The sequence below is a fragment of the Piliocolobus tephrosceles genome, chromosome 10, assembly GCF_002776525.5.
Source record: "Piliocolobus tephrosceles isolate RC106 chromosome 10, ASM277652v3, whole genome shotgun sequence".
Lineage (NCBI taxonomy): Eukaryota > Metazoa > Chordata > Mammalia > Primates > Cercopithecidae > Piliocolobus > Piliocolobus tephrosceles.
The window spans coordinates 14584759-14603558 of NC_045443.1; the positions used below are offsets into that span (position 1 = coordinate 14584759).

Here is an 18800-nt window from a genome sequence, read left to right on the forward strand (position 1 = left end):
AGCATCAGAAGAACTGAGATATGGATGACATTGAAATTATAGAAGAAAAACAGATTTGTTGCTAAAACATATCTAGGTTATATAGACTTAGGAATTCGACTGCCTGGATTTGAAGCCTGGTTCTGCCATTATTAAGTATGTGACCTTCCTTGAACAAATTGCTTATCCTCCTCTGTGCCTCAGTTTCTTCATCTTCATTAAGTATTCAGCATTAAGCATCTTCATAAGCATAAGCATGAAATGCATTCAGATGGAGTGCTTAATTATAGTATCTAATACTTAGTAAACATTAGATGATTATTACATTTCTCTTTGTGAAAACAGCTCAAATGAATAATGAAAATGTCTGCTTTATACTTCACATTTCATGAAGCTTCATGATTTAAAACAGAGCAACTTGGCCTGGTGCAGTGACTTACGCCTGTAATCCCAGCACTTTGGGAGGCTGAAGCAGGTGGATTGCTTGAGTTCTTAAGTTCAAGACCAGGCTGGACAATATGGCAAGACCCTGCCTCTTTTATGAAATATAAAAAAAATAGCCAGGCATTGGGGTGCACACCTGTGGTCCCAGCGACTCGGGAGGCTGAGGCCCGAGAACCGCTTGAACCCGAGAGGCGAAGGTTGCAGGGAGCCAAGATCACGCAGCTGCCCTCTAGCCTGGATGACAAAGCGAGACCCTGTCTCCAAATAAAAAAATAAAATAGGGCGACTTGTTTAATCTCACAACAACCTGATGATGTGTAAGTGTTATCATCCCTTTTTTGAACAGAAGAAACAAGAGTTTCAGAGAGGTCAGATGTCTTCCTTGCCTCTCAAAGCTTAACTGAATACAGGTCTTCTAACTCAAACATCCAGGGCTTCTATCACCACACCACTGTTGCTTAAATACGCTAGGAGGTGTGCCCACCTCCCATCCCGACCCCCTCCTTTTTAATGGCTATACGATATCATTTATTTGTTTGGGCAAAACGCGTTTCTTTCCGAGCTTTTCTTTACTCCCAGTAAAATGGCAACAATAACACTTATGTGGGAGTATGTCACAAACATCAAACAAGAGAACTGAAGTAAAAGGCCCAGAAGAGTGTCTACAATGCAGTAGGTGCTCTGAATTTAACTCTGTTCTTCTCTCCTCTGGCAAAAAAAAACACAGATCATCATCAACTCTTTTTAGTCTTAGGGAGTTTCAAGGGGTCTAGCAATGGGACTGCAGAGAACCAAGTCTACCATTCTGTTAGCAACTGTCCAAAGAAGAAAAGACTACTTTAGCAAGCAAGCATCTCTCTCTTGAGGCCTGCTATTATTTTCAGGCTTTTAGGAGCTGGAGGGACCAGCTGGGTTATCTGTTTTGAACTGCTCTGTGCTAACCAGTAACCATCTAATGATTTCACTTCTTGGATGGATTTTCCTAACAAGCAAAGAAGGTAGGTCCACTGCTTGGTAGTATATGAACTGCTTGGCAATGAAAACTCCCACCTTAAAAATTGGTGTTATGCGTAAGTCTTAGTGCATTTAGTTGGTGTGAACCATTCTCCACTGACGAGGCTCACTCTAGGCATCATTACAAAGTCAGTTTGGGGACCTGGAAAACGGAGGACCAGGTCCTGATCCCTAGGTAGACACTTTATCTCCGTTCTGTCTCTATTCATCTGCCAGCTGATCTGTTGCAATAGTCTCCTAACTAGTCTCCTTTCTTCCCACCCAGTCTACTCTTCCTTCTCCTACCTAATCTCCTTTCTTCCCACTCAGTCTACTACTTTCCTTCTCCTAACTAGTCTCCTTTCTTCCCACCCAGTCTACTCTCCCTTGTCAGGAACTCCCAATTTTTAAAACATAAAGGCTGAACTGCCCAATAGGATTTTTAAGGCTAACATTTTCTCTCAATCTATCTACTTATCTTAATTGATTCTCATGACCATCCTGTGAAATTGTAGAGAAATTCTTGGGAGCCAGATGAGTCTCAGAATTTAGGGTTTTTCAGACTTTAGAACAACCATGGAATGCGTGGATTATGTGACATTACAGTCTCTTTGGGAAACACCTCATAATCAAAGATGTTGATATTTTTGTAGCCTAATGTATACATGGTGTCTCTAAGAGGAAATAAAGACAATTTTAAAAAAGCAGGCTGGGCACAGCAATTTGGAAGACCGAAGCAGATGGATCACCTGAGGTCAGGAGTTCAAGACCAACCTGGTCAACATGGTGAGACCCTGTCTCTACTAAAAACACATAAAAAATTAGCCGGGTGTGGTGGCTGTAGTCCCAGCTACTCGGAAGGCTGAGATAGGAGAATCACTTGAACCCAAAAGGCAGAGGTTGCAGTGAGCTAAGATTGCACCACTGCACTCCAGCCTGGGTGACAGAGCAACACTCCATCTGAAGAAAAATTAAAATTAAAATTAAAAACCACTAAAAGTTTCCTTCTGGCAGTTTTGCTGCCAAATGAGTTCAGATCAGGTCATATCTTGCTACCAAGTGAGCTAGCTACCAAAGCAAAACAAAACACAAGAAACAAAATAATAATTTGTGGTTTTACAGTTTTGGAATTTTAAAATTACAAATACCTGGTTGTGGACCTGTATCGTGATTCAGTTTTATAGATGAGGAAAGTGAGGCTTAGAGAGATTCAATGATTTGCCTAAGATTTTAAGGAACTGAGATTTGAATGAAGGCAGTGAGTCTCCTGGCTTCAAATGACTGGACTCCTTCTTGCCCACCAGAAGTGCCTGCTCTGACCCCACCCACTAACAGCCATGTTCTCTTTAGGTTCACCACTGGCCTAGGGACACCAGACCTGATGACAGCTCTTCCCATCCTGAGTTCCTGCAGCTGCTTTGAGTGCTTTGCTTCCCTACTAGACTCCTGAGTCCTTCGACGTCAGGGATTCTGTATCCTTGCTTTTCTAGTCCCTGGGCCACAGCGGCACTCCATAAGTATTTGCTGAATTGAACTTAAAGCTTTAACCAGGAATACAGGGGAAAAGGTAATACTAGAACCATGAGGAATCACAGGGTCATGAATGCCTGATTTGCGTCCCAATCTGCACACTGTCCTGCAAGAGTTTGTGATGTAGGTTTACGTGTTGTGCTAAACCTGGTCATTCTCCCCCAGTGTAACTAGCAGTGGCATCCCCATCCTGTCTTCCCCCCCATGCCCTCCCCCACCACACATTCACACATTGTGAATTCTCCTACCATATGTGAACTCACACATACTCGTCAGGTTTTCAGACTTATGACATGAAGAAAGTACCTCTCCGTAGAACATCAGTTTGTTCGGAATATTCTACATATGTAGGAATTTGCTCCACAATGTACAGAGTGCCTTTGTCAAGGCCGTGGTTCAGCTTTACCTTCTTCAGGTCCAGAACCATGTACTGATTGTTATAGGTGCCTGAAATATCAGGAGACATGAAGACGGGGCATGGGTATGACTTGACTGGTTAACAAGCCTAAATCAAAATATATGTCTGTGCCTAACAGTTATTCTGCAGGGTCACTTACCAGAGTTGTATTTTGAAAAGATGTCTGCCCACCTCTTGCCACTATCTGCCATCATATTGGCCACACGGACTCTTTGCCATGCCAGGAGAGTCTCGGGTATGACCTGCTTTAGCAGGGTTTTATTATACACACTGTTTGTGGTCTGCAGCAGTATCAATCCACTGCTAAGAATGTAAAAGTCATCCAGAGACTCCAAAAACCCTGCAGGAAAGACAAATACACACATCAGCCTATGTATACATGGAACAGTGAACCATCATTATTAGCAAAGAGCTTTACATACACAATGCATTTTGCAAAGCGTGTCAGTTATTACTACCCTTGAGCCGCAGTAGCCTCCCCCAGCTCTGGCTCACCTCTGTGGTAGTCACCCAACTGCCACTTACAGAGGTGCCAATAGACCTCCACCCCTGGATTCTCCACTGAAAATTTATGATTTGAAATTTAAAAAATGTTAAATCCAGAACATTGCAAGTTTCCAGAATGATAAACAGATGTAGATCCCAACTTGCTAGGATTTCGCAGGAGAACTTTTAATTAGGGAGGGGATTAGCAGGGTTCATTAGTAGGATATAAATGCCTTTTTTTCTTCTCTTCTACTTTCCCGTATTTTTCAAATTTTGTATAAGTCTACTTTTCTTTTTTTTTTTTTTTTTTGAGACACAGTCTGACTCTGTCACCCGGGCTGGAGTGTGGTGGCATGATCTCAGCTCACTGCAACCTCACCTCCTGGGTTCAAGCGATTCTTGTGCCTCAGGCTCCGGAGTAGCTGGGATTACAGGTGTGCACCACCACGTCTGGTCAATTTTTGTATTTTTAGTAGAGACCGGGTTTCACCATGTTGGCCAGGCTGGTCTCAAACTCCTGACCTCAAGGGATTCACCCACCTTAGCCTCTAAAGTGCTGGGATTACAGGTGTGGGCCACCACACCTGGCTAAGTCTGTGTAATTTTTATACATGGAAAAACATCTACATTTAGAAAAGTAAAGATGGTTTTGAAACTCGGTCATTGACACTCTTCGTCAATGCTTTTTTATAAATGTTAGAGGCAACACAGGAAAATCAGTGAAGCCACAGTCTTTTCTGAAGACCTATTTTGTGGTTTACACTGGGATGAGTATGGAAAGGACAGAATATCAGGCGCAGCTGTAATAAAAAGAGAGGATATATTGTCATCAGTAACAGTAATGGAACAACTGTCAGTGTTGAAGAAGAGTCAGAAAAGGACCCCAGTGGTAGAGTTAGAAGGGGCCAGAGTGGTAAGTTCCTTGGGTGCATCCTGCCAAAGGGGATTAATGCCCTTACAAAATAGTCCAGAGAGAGCTAGCTAGCCCCTTCCACTATGGTGAGGTCACAGAGAGAAGGCACTGTCTATGAGAAACAGACCCTCATTAGACACTGAGTCTTCCAGTCCCTTCATCTTGGGCTTCCCAGCCTCCAGAACTGTGAGCAATAAAATTTCTGTAGTTTATAAATTACCTTGTCTGAGGTGTTTTGTCATAGTAGTCAGAATGGACTGAGATAGTCTCAAATTTCTATCATTTTTTACCACTTTTATCATTTTTGCCATATCTGAGATCTAAACTATCATTTAGTTAATATTTCTATTTTTTGACAAGTAAAATTTATATAAATTTGTTATACAAAATGATATTTTGATATCTGACAAGTAAATATTGTATATATTTTGGTATACAAAATGACATTTGATATATGTATACATTGTCAATGGCTAAATCAAGCTATTAACATATGCACTACTTAATATCTTTCTTCAAATTAACTCACTTTTCAAACTTCAAATACCCTTGTCACACACCATAATGTCTAAGAAACCTTGGACTTAAATGTTTTTGTTTTTTCCCAAAGAAATACATTGAAACAAATACATTTCTATTAACTTGCAAAAAATATCTGTCCACATACCACCTCAAATCACCCCACCACCCTGTGCATGCTATTGCACATCTATTCTAGCCTAGTTTGAAATAAGTAAGGTGGGGTCAAAGAAAGGGGTCACCAGAAGCCGGAAGTAAGAGCATGGATTGGGAGTCAGAGGGCCTAATTTTAGTTCCCTGCTTGCCTCTAATGAATTTGACAATTCTCATTTTGCCTCTCTGTTCCTTATTTCTTTCCTCTGATAACCTGGGACTAAGTGATGTCACTCAGCTCTAACAATCTGATTTTAATTTCTTGAAATTTCTTGAGTAGGAAAGTTACACGACGAGAGCACTGTCCAACTAACTCTTAATGAGCCTCTACAAGGCTGCCGTTAAGCTATAGAGAGGTTTGTGTAAATTAGAGAAAGTTGCACACTCCAAGTGGTACAAGGCTTAAAGGTAGCCTTGAATGAAATTTTAATGGTCACCTCTCTAGAAAGACATGACCTGGGGCAAGGATATATGGCTTGGCAGAGTGTAAAATGGATTTCATTCATCTCTTGGGCTGGGATCATTTTTCAGTGCTCAAACTGTACAACCATACTTGGCAGCCTTGAGAAAGCTCCCTGGTAGAAAATCCCTGTACGGTAGAATTGCTGTATTTCTGGAATGACAATTTTGCTAATTCACTCCTTACTGTAGCAGTCTCTCTGGACACAAGAGGGCAGGCGTTCTTTAATATATGTAGGTGATTGAATATTACAAGTACTAATGTTTTAAGGAGTCATCTTTCCTTTAAAGGCAAGATTCTTTATGATAGAGACAGGAAGATGGAAATATATAGGCTATCTAGAGTTCTAGAGCAAAGAAAATGAACTGGCCTGCAAAAACTATAGTCGAGGAGGCTAATTCTATAGTTTAGAGTTTAAGATGATAAAGAAAAGGCCCAGAGATGAGACAAAGTTCTGACACATTGCCTTCTAAAAGAAACACGTTTCTTTGACTATATACGATTATAATCTTTTAATTTTTTTTTTTTTTTTTTTTTTGAGACAGGGTCTCCCTATGTTGCCCAGGCTGGTCTCAAACTCTTGAGTTCAAGGGATCCTCCTGCCTTGGCCTCCCAAAGTGCTGGGATTACAGGTATGAGCCACCACATCTAACTAAAATTATGATCTTGCTCTCATCTGTCATTAGTAGCTGTGGAAGGCAGATTGAGATCAGGAGAAAATGAAACACTCCAGTGTTTTATGAATGCCAGCCTAAGAATAACATTTCATGGTAAACTTCTCACTGAATTTAATTAAGAAATAAAAAGAAACTCTTTCAGTTAATAAATCATATTTCGAGACTTTAAAAAAAAAAACACTGAATTACAGAAATAAACAGTAACCACTATGTAGTCAGGCAAATGGCAACAACAGTTACTCAACACACACCATGGAACAAACACATTAGAAACAATTATGACGATTGACTCATGGGGAGTTGCATGTTGAGACAGGGTGGAGTAGGAGGAAATCATCTTATGACCAGTTAATCAAGAAAAGTATGAAAAATAAGGTGGGATTTCTGGAAAGGGAGAAGGGAGGAAGCATCCTGAGTTAGGTGGGGAAGACGATCAAGACAGGTCTGATCTGGCAGAAGATATCATTGTCCTGGGATGGTGCCAATGAGGAGGCAAAGAATCAAAGAAAGGTACTGAAAAAAAAAAACAAAACAGAAATTAAGTGCTGCAAGATCCATTTATAATTCTTTAGAATACCTGCCCGAATTCTGCTATTTCTTTTCTTTTCTTGGTTCTACCTTTTAAAAGCAAAGGACATGAATTTTGGTCTGTATTAAATATAGATTGTATTTATATGCTTCAGCTTTATGAGCAAAGTACCTAGATTAAACAGGTAACATGACATTAATAAAAGTAATTATAGAACATTAAAAATGTTTACAACACATATTTATTAAATAGGCAATTTTATAGATTATGAAGACTTGACTGAAATTTTCCTGGAGCCTAATCTTTTATCTTCATTTGTACCTACTTTCAAGTACATGCCCTTAATATTTACAGAGGCTAAGCTGGCTCATGCCTGTAATCCCAGCACTTTGGGAGATCGAGGTGGGTGGTGGATTATTTGAGGTCAGGAGTTCAAGACCAGCCTGACCAACATGGGGAAACCCCATCTCTACTAAAAATACACACACACACACAAATTAGCCGGCCGTGGTGGCACATGCCTGTAGTCCCAACTACTTGGGAGGCTGAGGCATGAGAATTGCATGAAACCGGGAGGTGGAGGTTGAACTGGCCACTGCACTCCAGCCTGGGCAACAGACTCCGTCTCAAAAAACAAAAACAAGGCTAGGCACAGTGGCTCACGCCTGTAATCCCAGCACTTTGGGAGGCTGAGGCGGGCGGATCACGAGGTCAGGAATTTGAGACCAGCCTGACCAATAGGGTGAAACCCCATCTCTACAAAAAATACAAAAATTAGCCGGGCACGGTGGCGCGTGCCTGTAATCCCAGCTACTCAGGAGGCGGAGGCAGCGGAATCGCTTGAACCCGGGAGGCGGAGGTTGCAGTGAGCCGAGATCGCGCCATTGCACTCCAGCCTGGGCAACAACAGCGAAACTCCGTCTCAAAACAACAACAACAACAACAAAAAACAACGACAACAAAAAGGGCTAAGCAAAGATTTTGCTGCTTAGACCACAAGGGCTGCCATAGTCTCAGACAGGATGGACTATGGATTCAGTATGCTGGGGTGGTCTAGGGTGCTTGTTACAAATGCCCCAGCCCAGATCAATGAAATAGGAATTTCTGTGGATGACACTGCATTTTTAGCAAGCTCCACAGGAAAAACTGGGGAACATCTAAGTTTAAGAGGTATGTATACGTGTATGGGGGAGGTGATAGCATACCTGTATATAGTGAAAAGTAGGAACACACCATGCTTGGGGAAACACACTAAGTGCATCCCAGAAAGCCTCACTTATAGATCATTAAGCTTGAAGCCTCTGCCTTATGGGGATCATCCTTACGGGGATCCTCAATTAAAAGTCCTTTGAGGCCTGGCAAGGTGGTTTATGCCTGTAATCCCAGTACTTTGGCAGGCCGTGGAGGGCGGATCACCTGAGGTCAGGAGTTCAAGATCAGCCTGGCCAGCATGGCAAAACGCTGTCTCTACTAAAAATACAAAAATTAACAGGGCGTTGTGGCATACGCCTGTAGTCCCAGCTACTCGGGAGGCTGAGACACAAGAATCGCTTGAACCTGGGAGGCAGAGGTTGCAGTGAGCTGAGATGGGGCCATTCCACTCCAGCATGGGCGACAGAGTGAGATGCGGTCTCAGAAAAAAAGCACTTTAAATAGGTTCCATCTTTTGTTCCCACACAGAAGCTCCACCCACCAGGCATGGCAGGAAATCCTTTGAGTTCACTGCTTTTTTCGTTTTTTGTTTGTGTTTCTGTTTTGAGATAGGTCATGCTCTGTTGCCCAGGCTGGATGCAGTGGCGGGATCAAGTCTCAGGGCAGCTTCAAACCACCAGGCCTCCTGAGTAGCTGGGGCTACAGGCATGCACCACCACACCTGGCTAAATTTTTAAATATTTTTTGTAGAGACAGGGGTCTTGCTATGTTGCACAGCCTGGTCTCAAACTCCTGGGCTCAAGCAATCTTCCTGCCAGGGCCTCTTAAAAAGTGCTGGGATTACAGGTGTGAGCCGCCACACCCAGCTGACTCTTTTAGTTTTAGCCATTTAATTTAAATCTGAATCATTTCTAAAAAAAAGAAAAAGAGAAATGGATATTTATAGTTGGATATATTGCCTTTGCACTCAATCCTCAACCACTGAATTGTGTGACCTTGACCTGTTTGACTATTTAACTTCGCCGACTATTTAACTGTTTATTTTTAAAAATGCAGACAAAATACCCTCCTTGAGGCTTTTTATGGAAGGTAGAATTTGTAAAAATCAGTATATTTTGCCTCTTCACTGCATTAATGTGCTACAGACTCAGACTGTTTTTTATAAGTATGTCAAAGAACTGCACTTTGTCTAAAGGGAAGTTTGATGTTTTGTATGCTTGTTAAGAAAATACAGTACTAGAAATTAATGGTGGACAGCTGATTTTAAAAATACCCTCTTGTTAGGTTTTTATGAACATTAAATGACATAATAAAAACAAAATGTTGGTCCGGCACGGTGGCTCATGCCTGTAATTCCGGCACTTTGGGTGGCTGAGGCAGGTGGATCACTTGAGGCCAGGAGTTCGAGACCAGCCTGGCCAACATGGTGAAACCACGTCTCTACTAAAAATACAAAAATTAGCCAGGCGTGGTCACACATGCCTGTAATCCCAGCTACTCGGAAGCTGAGGCATGAGAATCGCTTGAACCTGGGAGGCAGAAGTTGCAGTGAGCCGAGATCGCACCACTGCACTCCATCCAGGGTGACCGAGTGAGACCCTGTCTGAGAAAGCAAAACCCCACAAACAAACAAAAACAAAACGTGTAGCATAGTGTCAGGGACAGAGCCGGGTACATGGTAGGGGCTAAACACATTCAGGTTTTTTGTTTTCCTTTCTATTTAATAACAAATTGAACACAAGCTTATAGTAATTTATTTAAAATTTAAATTCTGCCTAATTCCCATAAAACTAGTCAGGTCCCATTCATGTTATTTATCATCTGGTTACTACAAAGGATTCTCTTCAAGTAACAAGTCCTGTTCTGAACACGTAGGTTTTGCATCTGAAGTCCCTTTTTTACAATTCCTGAACATCTTAGACTTCTGTTCTCAAATCCAGGGTATGAAAGGGAGGGCAGGATGAATAGAAAGCAAGTTACAATCGGAAGTGTGATCTCTTAGGCAGTCCCCACCCCCTCCTTGTTTTATTGCCCATCTTTCTTTCCTACAGTTCCTACCATGTCCACATCAAAGTGGACATCATCTATCTCCTTCCTTTCTGATTTTCCTCTAATCCTTCTTCCTTCCTTCCTTCTTTTCTACTTCCTTCCATAAATATTTATTCAATGATGATAATATGCAAGGCTCTGTGCTCCTCCAGGGACACAGACATGAATACAGAATATGGGCTCTGAAGAAATTATGCACAGGGTACCTAGGAAGCTCAAAGGAGAGATGACTTACTTGTCCTGAAGGTTAGTAAAACCATCTAAAGGGAGCTCTTGTGCTACTCTTTGTTAATATGAAAAGCACTAGGGCATGATGTATTACCTGGCCAAAAAAAATAAAAAAATTTAAAAAAGGCTTGTATCAAGGGTGAGTATTCCAATAATAGCAGCATGATAAAATTGAGTGATTTTCCCACAAATAATAATTATAAAACTGTATAAAATTATTTAAAGCAATGATTTGAAGATACTAGGAATGACCAAAGGCAGGGAGAAACAGAACGTTAGTACAGCATTGGTTAAGATGGAGTATGATGCTTCCTTGCCTGCATGTATTCCTAAACCTGATATGAACTGAATTCTGTTTCCTCGAAATTCATATGTTGAAGTCTTAACCCCCAGTACCTGAAAATAGACTATACTTGGATACAGAGCATTAAAAAGGTAATTAAGGTCAACTGAGGTCTTATGGGCAAACTCTGATTCAACATGACCGGTGTCCTTATAAGAAGAGGAAGTGGGCCGGGGGCAGTGGCTCACGCCTGTAATCCCAGCACTTTGGGAGGCCAAGGCAGGTGGATCACGAGGTAAGGAGATCGAGACCATCCTGGCTAACAGTGAAACCCCATCTTTACTAAAAATACAAAAAATTAGCCAGGTGTGGTGGCACACACCTGTAGTCCCAGCTACTTGGGAGGCTGAGGCCGGAGAATCACCCGAACCTGGGAGGCAGAGGTTGCAGTGAGCTAGGATCATGCCACTGCACTCCAGCCTGGGTGACAGAGTGAGACTCCATCTCAAAAAATAAAAAAATAAAAACATAAATAAGAAAAAAACAGGAGGTGATGTCAGGTATATGCACACACAGAGAAAAGGCCATGTGAGAACACAGAGGGTGGCCATCTGTAAGTCAAAGAGATAAACCAAACCTGTCAATATCTTGATCTGGGACTCTTAGCCTCTAGAACTGGGAGAATAATTAATTTCTGGTTGTTTAAGCCACCCAGTCTTTGTCACGGCAGCCTTAGCAAACTAATAGATACCCCATACCCAACTTTAGTTATGGAAAACTACAGTCGTTCTGGTTTGAAATGGCGAGGTCAAAGTCTAGTGTTGCAGAACAGCTGAGAATTTAAGAGGAAAATTTTGGGAGCAAGAGAACTACAAGAGCAGAGATTCAAAATCTGAATATGAACCCTGTCCAGTTCCCTGACTGACCACTAACTGTGCATGAATGTGGTAAACGCCAGGGAGCCCAGGGTAAAAACAGAAAGAAATGAGAAGGTTTTCCCTTGTAAGACAGAATTGCTCTAGAATTGAGATAGGTGAGTTTGCTGCAACTTAATACTGCCAGGGTTCCCAACTCATATGCAGCTCAAATTCCTCAAGCTGTCAGAGGACAAAGGTAAGAACTACAAAACCAAATGGGAATATAGGGGAAACCTTAGGATCAAGGAAATCACAAAGAGAGTTAGCTCTATAATATGAATATGAGCTGCCAACATCTTTCACTGGCTGCTAAATTACACAGATGCAGGAGCAACCTCCAGAGGACCAGGTTGAAGCAGCAGCTGGAAGTAAGCAACACTGAGGAAGGACACTGGTTGCTGCACACTGTGCAGGTGACATACGTTGAAGTTTGAGTGCAAGCAAGGTAATTGCCTGTTAAAAACAAAAAGTAAAACAAGTGACTTCAGCAAGATGTCTGACTAGAGGTGCCTAACATTCATTTCCCCACAAAAAAAAGAACCAAAATGGTGAATAAACAACTATATTTTGACTAGAGTATCCAAAGGAGAACACTAAAGTGTTCCAAAGGAGTACAATAAGGGAGTTGCAGAGACCCAGTGGAGCATGGAGACTTGGGATGGCCGCATAAAAAAAAGAGTGAAACATTCTGCCTTTGCCACTCCGTCTTCCCAGTCAGGATTGGTATGAAACCAGGAGGCAGTCTCCCTATAGAGAAAAGGTGAGCAGGAGAACTCCCAGCAATCTCCATTAAAGATGCAAACACCTAGTCTTTGCTGCTTGAGAATTCTGCAGTTTTCACAAGCCGTGAACCCATTCTAGGGAGCTGCCTGGCATTCACATAGCTGTATTATAAAGAATGAGCCCACACTGTGCCACCTTCTCCTCTGTGATCTACGCTGCTGAGGTACAGCACCGTCTTGAGACCGGCGCCACTACTACAGTGCACTGTGCTCTGGAGGGCCAGTAACCACTGTTTGTTTCTCCCCATCCTGAGGCTCTGCTGCAAGTACACTGTGCTTGTAAACAGTAGCACACCACTCACTAGTCGAGCAGCTACTATTTCCTATCCACCAGGAATATGCTGCCTAGGAGGCACTCCATCTTCCCCATCCCTGTGGCTGCAGCACCTCAACCTCAATTACTCAGAGCACAGGCCCAGTGAAACAGCCATAACCTTGGTGCCTGAGCCTATGTGGTGTCCTGACCCCCAAGGAACAGATGATCCTACCCAGCAGGGAGGCCACACCTTACCGTGAAGGAGCAGTCCCTATGTACTTGTGTGTAACAGCCTGGCACCCCTGCCCCCAGAGGAGAGACTGTGTCTAATCCTATTGGAGTAGGCCTTGTGCACACATGGTGCATGAAACAACCTAGCACCCCTGCCACCAGCAGAAAGGCCATGCATATGACTTGACAGAGCTGCCATACAAACTCCTGCAGGCTAGGATGCCACTGAGGCATCCATAGAAATTGCTAACATTGACTACAGCTGAAAAAACTGCATGGTAACTACACTCCTGCATCCACCTGGAACCAAAGCCAATGCACCCTACACAACTGACACCTTCGGACACATCTGCAGGCAAAAATCTTTCCTTATGATAACAACTCTATAAAACTGGAAGAGGCATGCATTCTATCAGATGCCCAGATATCAATGCAGGGACACAAGAAATATGAAAAAGCAAGAAAACATGACACCACCAAAAAAACACAATAACTTTCCAATAACTGACCTTAAAGAAATGGCAATTTACTAATTGCATAAAAAACATTTTAAATATGATCTTAAGGAAAGTCAGTGCGATTCAAGAGAATATAGATAGGCAATTCCACAACATCAGAAAAGCAATTCATGATATGATAAAAAATTCAACAGAGATATCATTTAAAAAAAACTCTTGGAGCTGAAGACTTTAATGAATGAAAGAAAAAATATAATGGAAACTTCCAACAGCAGACTACACGAAGCAGAATAAAGAATTTCTGAACTGAAGACAGCTCTTCATTTGAAGAGTGAAGAAAGCCTACGAGACCTATGAGACACCATTAAGCAAACACATTTTCACACTACAGAAACTTGAGGCCGGGCGCAGTGGCTCACACCTGTAATCCCAGCACTTTGGGAGGCTGAGGCGGGCGGATCACAAGGTCAGGAGATCAAGACCATCCTAGCTAATACGGTGAAACCCCATCTCTACTAAAAATACCAAAAATTAGCCGTGCGCGCTGGTGGGCACCTGTAGTCCCAGCTACTTGGGAGGCTGAGGTAGGAGAATGGTGTGAACCCGGGAGGCGGAGCTTGCAGTGAGCCAAGATTGTGCCACTGCGCCACTGCACTCCAGCTTGGGAGGCAGAGCCAGACTCCATCTTAAAAAAAAAAAAACGAAACTTGAGAGGGAGAAGAGATGAAGAAGGGCACAGAAAGCTTAACAAAATAATAGCAGAAACTTCCTAAGTTTTGAGAGAGAGAGAGATGGAGAACTCTATGCCAACAAATATGAAAACTTAGAAGGAATGAATAAATTCCTGGGCACATAAAACTTACCAAAATTGAATCATGAAGAAATAGAAAATTTGAACCGACCAATAACAAGTAATAAGATTGAATTAGTAATAAAAAGTCTTCCAAAAAAGAAAAGCCGAGGACCCAATGGCATCACTGATGAGTTTTACAAAACATTAAAGAAGAACTAATACCAATCCTTTGAAGATTATTCAAAAGACATGAAGAGGAGGGAATACTTCCAATATCTTTCTATGAGACCAGCATCACCCTGATTCCAAAACCTGACAAGGACACAGCAAAGAAAGAAATCTATGGGCCAATATCCCTAATAAATATAGATATAAAACTCCTCAAAAAAATATTTAAAAACTGAATTCAACAGCACATTAAAAAAAGTCAGTCACCATAATAAATGGGATTTGTTCCAGGGATGCAAGGATGGTTCAGTATATGCAAATCAATAAACATAATACATCACATTAACAGAATCAAGAACAAACCCATGAAGGGATGTTGAATCTACTGATCTAGAAAAGACATTTAAAAAAATTCAACATCCCCTCATGATAAACACTCTCAACAAAATAGATATACAAGAAAGGTAACTCAACACAATAAAGCCCATATATAACAAATTCACAGCTAGCATCATACTGAATGGGGAAAAGTTGAAAGCTTTTCCTCTAAGATCTGGAACAAGACACAAATGCACCACTTTTATTTAACATAATACTGGAGGTCCTAGCCAAAGCAATGAGGCAAGAGAAAGATAAAAAGGGCATCCAAATTGAAAAGGCAGAAATCAAACTGTCCCTGCTTCCAAATGACATAATCTTATATAGGGAAAACCCTGAAAACTTCACCAAAGTACTATTAGAACTAATAAGTAAATTGAGTACAGTTGCAGGATACAAAATAAATATACAAAAATCTATAACATTTCTATATGGCAATAGTAGACAATCAGAAAAAAATAAAGCAATTCCATTTACTACAGCTACAAAAACAAACACTTAACTAAGGAGGTGAAAGATCTCTATGATGAAAACTATAAAATGTTAATGAAATGAAGAGGATACAAATGGAAAGATATTCCATGTTTAAGGATTTGAGGAATATTTTTTAAAATGTCCATACTAATCAAAGCAATATACAGATTCAGTGCAAGCTCTATTAAAATACCAATGACATTCTTCATAAAAAGAGAAAAAAAATCTTTAAATTTGTATGGAACCTCAAAAGACCCCAAATAGTCAAAGCAATCTTGAGCAAAAAAAAAAAAAAACAAAACTGGAAACATCACACTACCTGGCTTCAAAATATACTACAAAGCTATAATAACCAAAACAGCATAGTACTGGCATAAAAATAGACATATATACTAATGGGACAGAATAAAAAATACAGAAATAAATTCACACACTTACAGCAAATTGATTTTTGGCAAAGAAACTAAGAACACACATTGGAAAAAATTCTCTTTGATAAATGGTGCTCGGAAAACTGGATATCTACATGGAGAGGAATAAAACTAGACCCGTTGCTGGGTATTTATCCAAAGGAAATGAAATAAGTATGTTAAAGAGATGTCTACACTCTCATGCTTATTGCAGCACTATTCACAATAATCAAGATATGGAATCAACCTAAATGTCTGTCAACAGATGACTGGATAAAGAAAATGTGATACACATATGTATAATGGAATACTATTCAGCCATGAAAAGAATCGAATTAGGTCATGTGTGGCAATGTGGATGATCCCTCAGGGCATTTTGTTAAATGAAATAAGCCAGGCACAGAAAGACAAATACTGCACAATCTCACTCAGATGTGGAATCTATAAAAGCCAATCTCATACAAGTGTAGAGTAGAACAATGCTTACCAGCAGCTGGGGAGGGTAGGCAAGGTTGGAAAGGTTTAATCAACAGGTACAAAATTACAGTTAGATACAAGGAAAAAGTTCTGGTATTCTATTGCACAGTAGGCTTACTATAGTTAACAATATTATATTATATATTTCAAATAACTAAAAGAGATTTTTGAATGTCTTTACCATTAGAAAGTGATAAATGTTTGAAGTGATGAATATTCTAAATACCATGATTTGTTCACTACACAATGTATACATGCATTAAAACATCACACTGTATCCTATAAATATGTACAATTTTATGTCAATTAAAAATAAAATAAAACATAATTTTCAAAAATACACATTCAGAGACACTATGGTGTGCTATTTTTCAAGTCCACATTTCAACCAAAAATTACCAGGCACTATAGTTAACAATATTGAATTACATATTTCAAAATAACTACAAAAGAGGATTTTGAATGTTCTTACCATAAGGAACTGATAAATGTTTGTGGTGGAGAATATACTAAATATATATATACATTGTGTAATGATCAAATCATGGTATTTGCTATATTTGTCACCTCAAAAGAAAAAGGAAAATATGACCCCACACTTAAGTCACTGGAAACTGTTTCCAAGTAGGCCTTGATATTGGGTTTAGTGGAAAAAGACAAAACAGGAAAATATGGTATTAAGATTTACCAGACAGGGAATCTCAACATAAAATTAGAAATTAAAAAAAGAACAAAATTGAAATTCTAGACCTGAAAAGTACAGTAAATGAAATGAAAAATTCACTGTATACTTTAACAGTAAATTTGAGACGGCAGAAGAAGGAATTAGAAAACTTGAAGATTGTGGCTGGGCACGGTGGCTCATGCCTGTAATCCCAGCACTTTGGGAGGCCAAGGCAGGTGGATCACCTGAGGTCAGGAGTTGGAAACCAGCCTGGCCAACATGGTGAAACTTCATCTCTACTAAAAATACAAGATCAGCCAGACATGGTGGCGCATGCCTGTAATCCCAGCTACTTGGGAGGCTGAGGCAGGAGAATCGCTTGAACCTGGGAGGTGGAGGTTGCAGTGAACTGAGATTGCATCACTGCACTCCATCCTGGGCAACAAGAGTGAAACTCCATCTCAAAATAAATAAATAAAATCAAAAAAGAAAAAATAAAACAAACAAAACCTGAAGATAGAAGATTAATGGGAATCAACCAATCTGAAAAACAGAGAGAAAAAAACAAACTAAATAAAATTTACAAAGCCCCAGAGACTTGTGCAAAAATGTATAGCATCTGATGGATAATTGACTGGAGTCCCAGAGGGAGAAGAGAGAGAAAAGAGGAAAAAATATGTGAAGCTATAAGTGATGAAAAAGCCCTACCTTTAATGAAAAACATTAATTTACAGTTCCTATCAGCACAACAAACTTAAAATAACCACAAAGAAGACTAGAGTTAGCCCACCAGAAAGCTGAAGTCACCAAAAATCTAAATGCAGAAAAAAATTAGAGCAGAAAATAATATAACAGCTTACTTCTCAACACACACACACACACACACACACACATGCACGCACACTTTTTGTTTTAATTTTTTAAAAGACAGTATAAGTTTTTAAGTAAAAAATCTTAACACCATATTGGTGTATTTATAACATACATAGATGTAGCATATATATGACAACAATAGCATAAAGGATGGAAGGCACTAAATGGGATAATTACCATTTTAGGTTCCTATATACTTTTCAGTAGACATAATTGCTTATTAACTTTACATAAATTGTGATGAGTTCAAGATGCATATCACAAGCCCCAGGGACAACAATTTTAAAAATGCCAATAAATATAGCTAGAAAGCCAACTAGAGTATTAAAATATAAACTATTTTGTTAGAAAATCTTTGTTAAAATGTTTAACACAAAAGAAGACAGGAAAGGAGGAACAGAGAAACAAAATAGAGATGAAATGAACTAAATAGTGAAATGGCAGACTTAAATCTAAATATATAAATTTTTACAGTAAATGTAAATGGACCAAACACTTCCATCAAAAGTAAGAGACTCAAACTTGATAGAAAAGAAAGCAAAATGTACTAATTATCTGTCTACAAAAGACATACAGCAAACACAAAACCACAAATAGTTTGAAAGTAAAGACATTCCATTTGTGCTAGCAAATTAAAATATGCTTTGATTCACACTTGAACCTGAAAGCAGGAATGCCTACATTAATTGCTACATTAAAAACAGCCATCAGGCAGGCGGATCACAAGGTCAGGAAATCGAGACCATCCTGGCTAACACGGTGAAATCCCATCTCTACTAAAAATACAAAAAATTAGCCGGGCGTGGTGGCAGGCCCCTGTAGTCCCAGCTACTGGGGCGGCTGAGGCAGGAGAATGGCATGAACCCGGGAGGCAGAGCTTGCAGTGAGCCGAGATCGTGCCACTGCACTCCAGCCTGGGCAACAGCAAGACTCTGTCTCAAAAAAAAAAAAAAAAAAAAGTATGGTGGTTTATTTTTATAATATACATATATATACTATGAAACATATAAAAAAATAATTAACACATGTTAGTAAATTGAACTAAAAACAAATACAAAGAATAACACATCATGACTAAGTGAGGATTAACTCAGGAATTTCAAGTG

The 18800-nt window shown here is 40.2% G+C and overlaps 1 protein-coding gene across 1 annotated transcript in view; it reads right to left on the minus strand.

Annotated features, from left to right (window-relative positions):
• The window catches only part of PLBD1 (phospholipase B domain containing 1), a 66158-nt gene that overhangs the window by 4289 nt on the left and 43069 nt on the right, over positions 1 to 18800 (minus strand). The window contains exons 7-8 of the mRNA XM_023226142.1: positions 3504 to 3704; positions 3253 to 3393 (exon numbers count right to left, since the gene is read on the minus strand). Of these exons, the coding sequence (XP_023081910.1) occupies positions 3253 to 3393; positions 3504 to 3704 (342 nt within the window). The remainder of the gene's footprint in view (positions 1 to 3252; positions 3394 to 3503; positions 3705 to 18800) is intronic.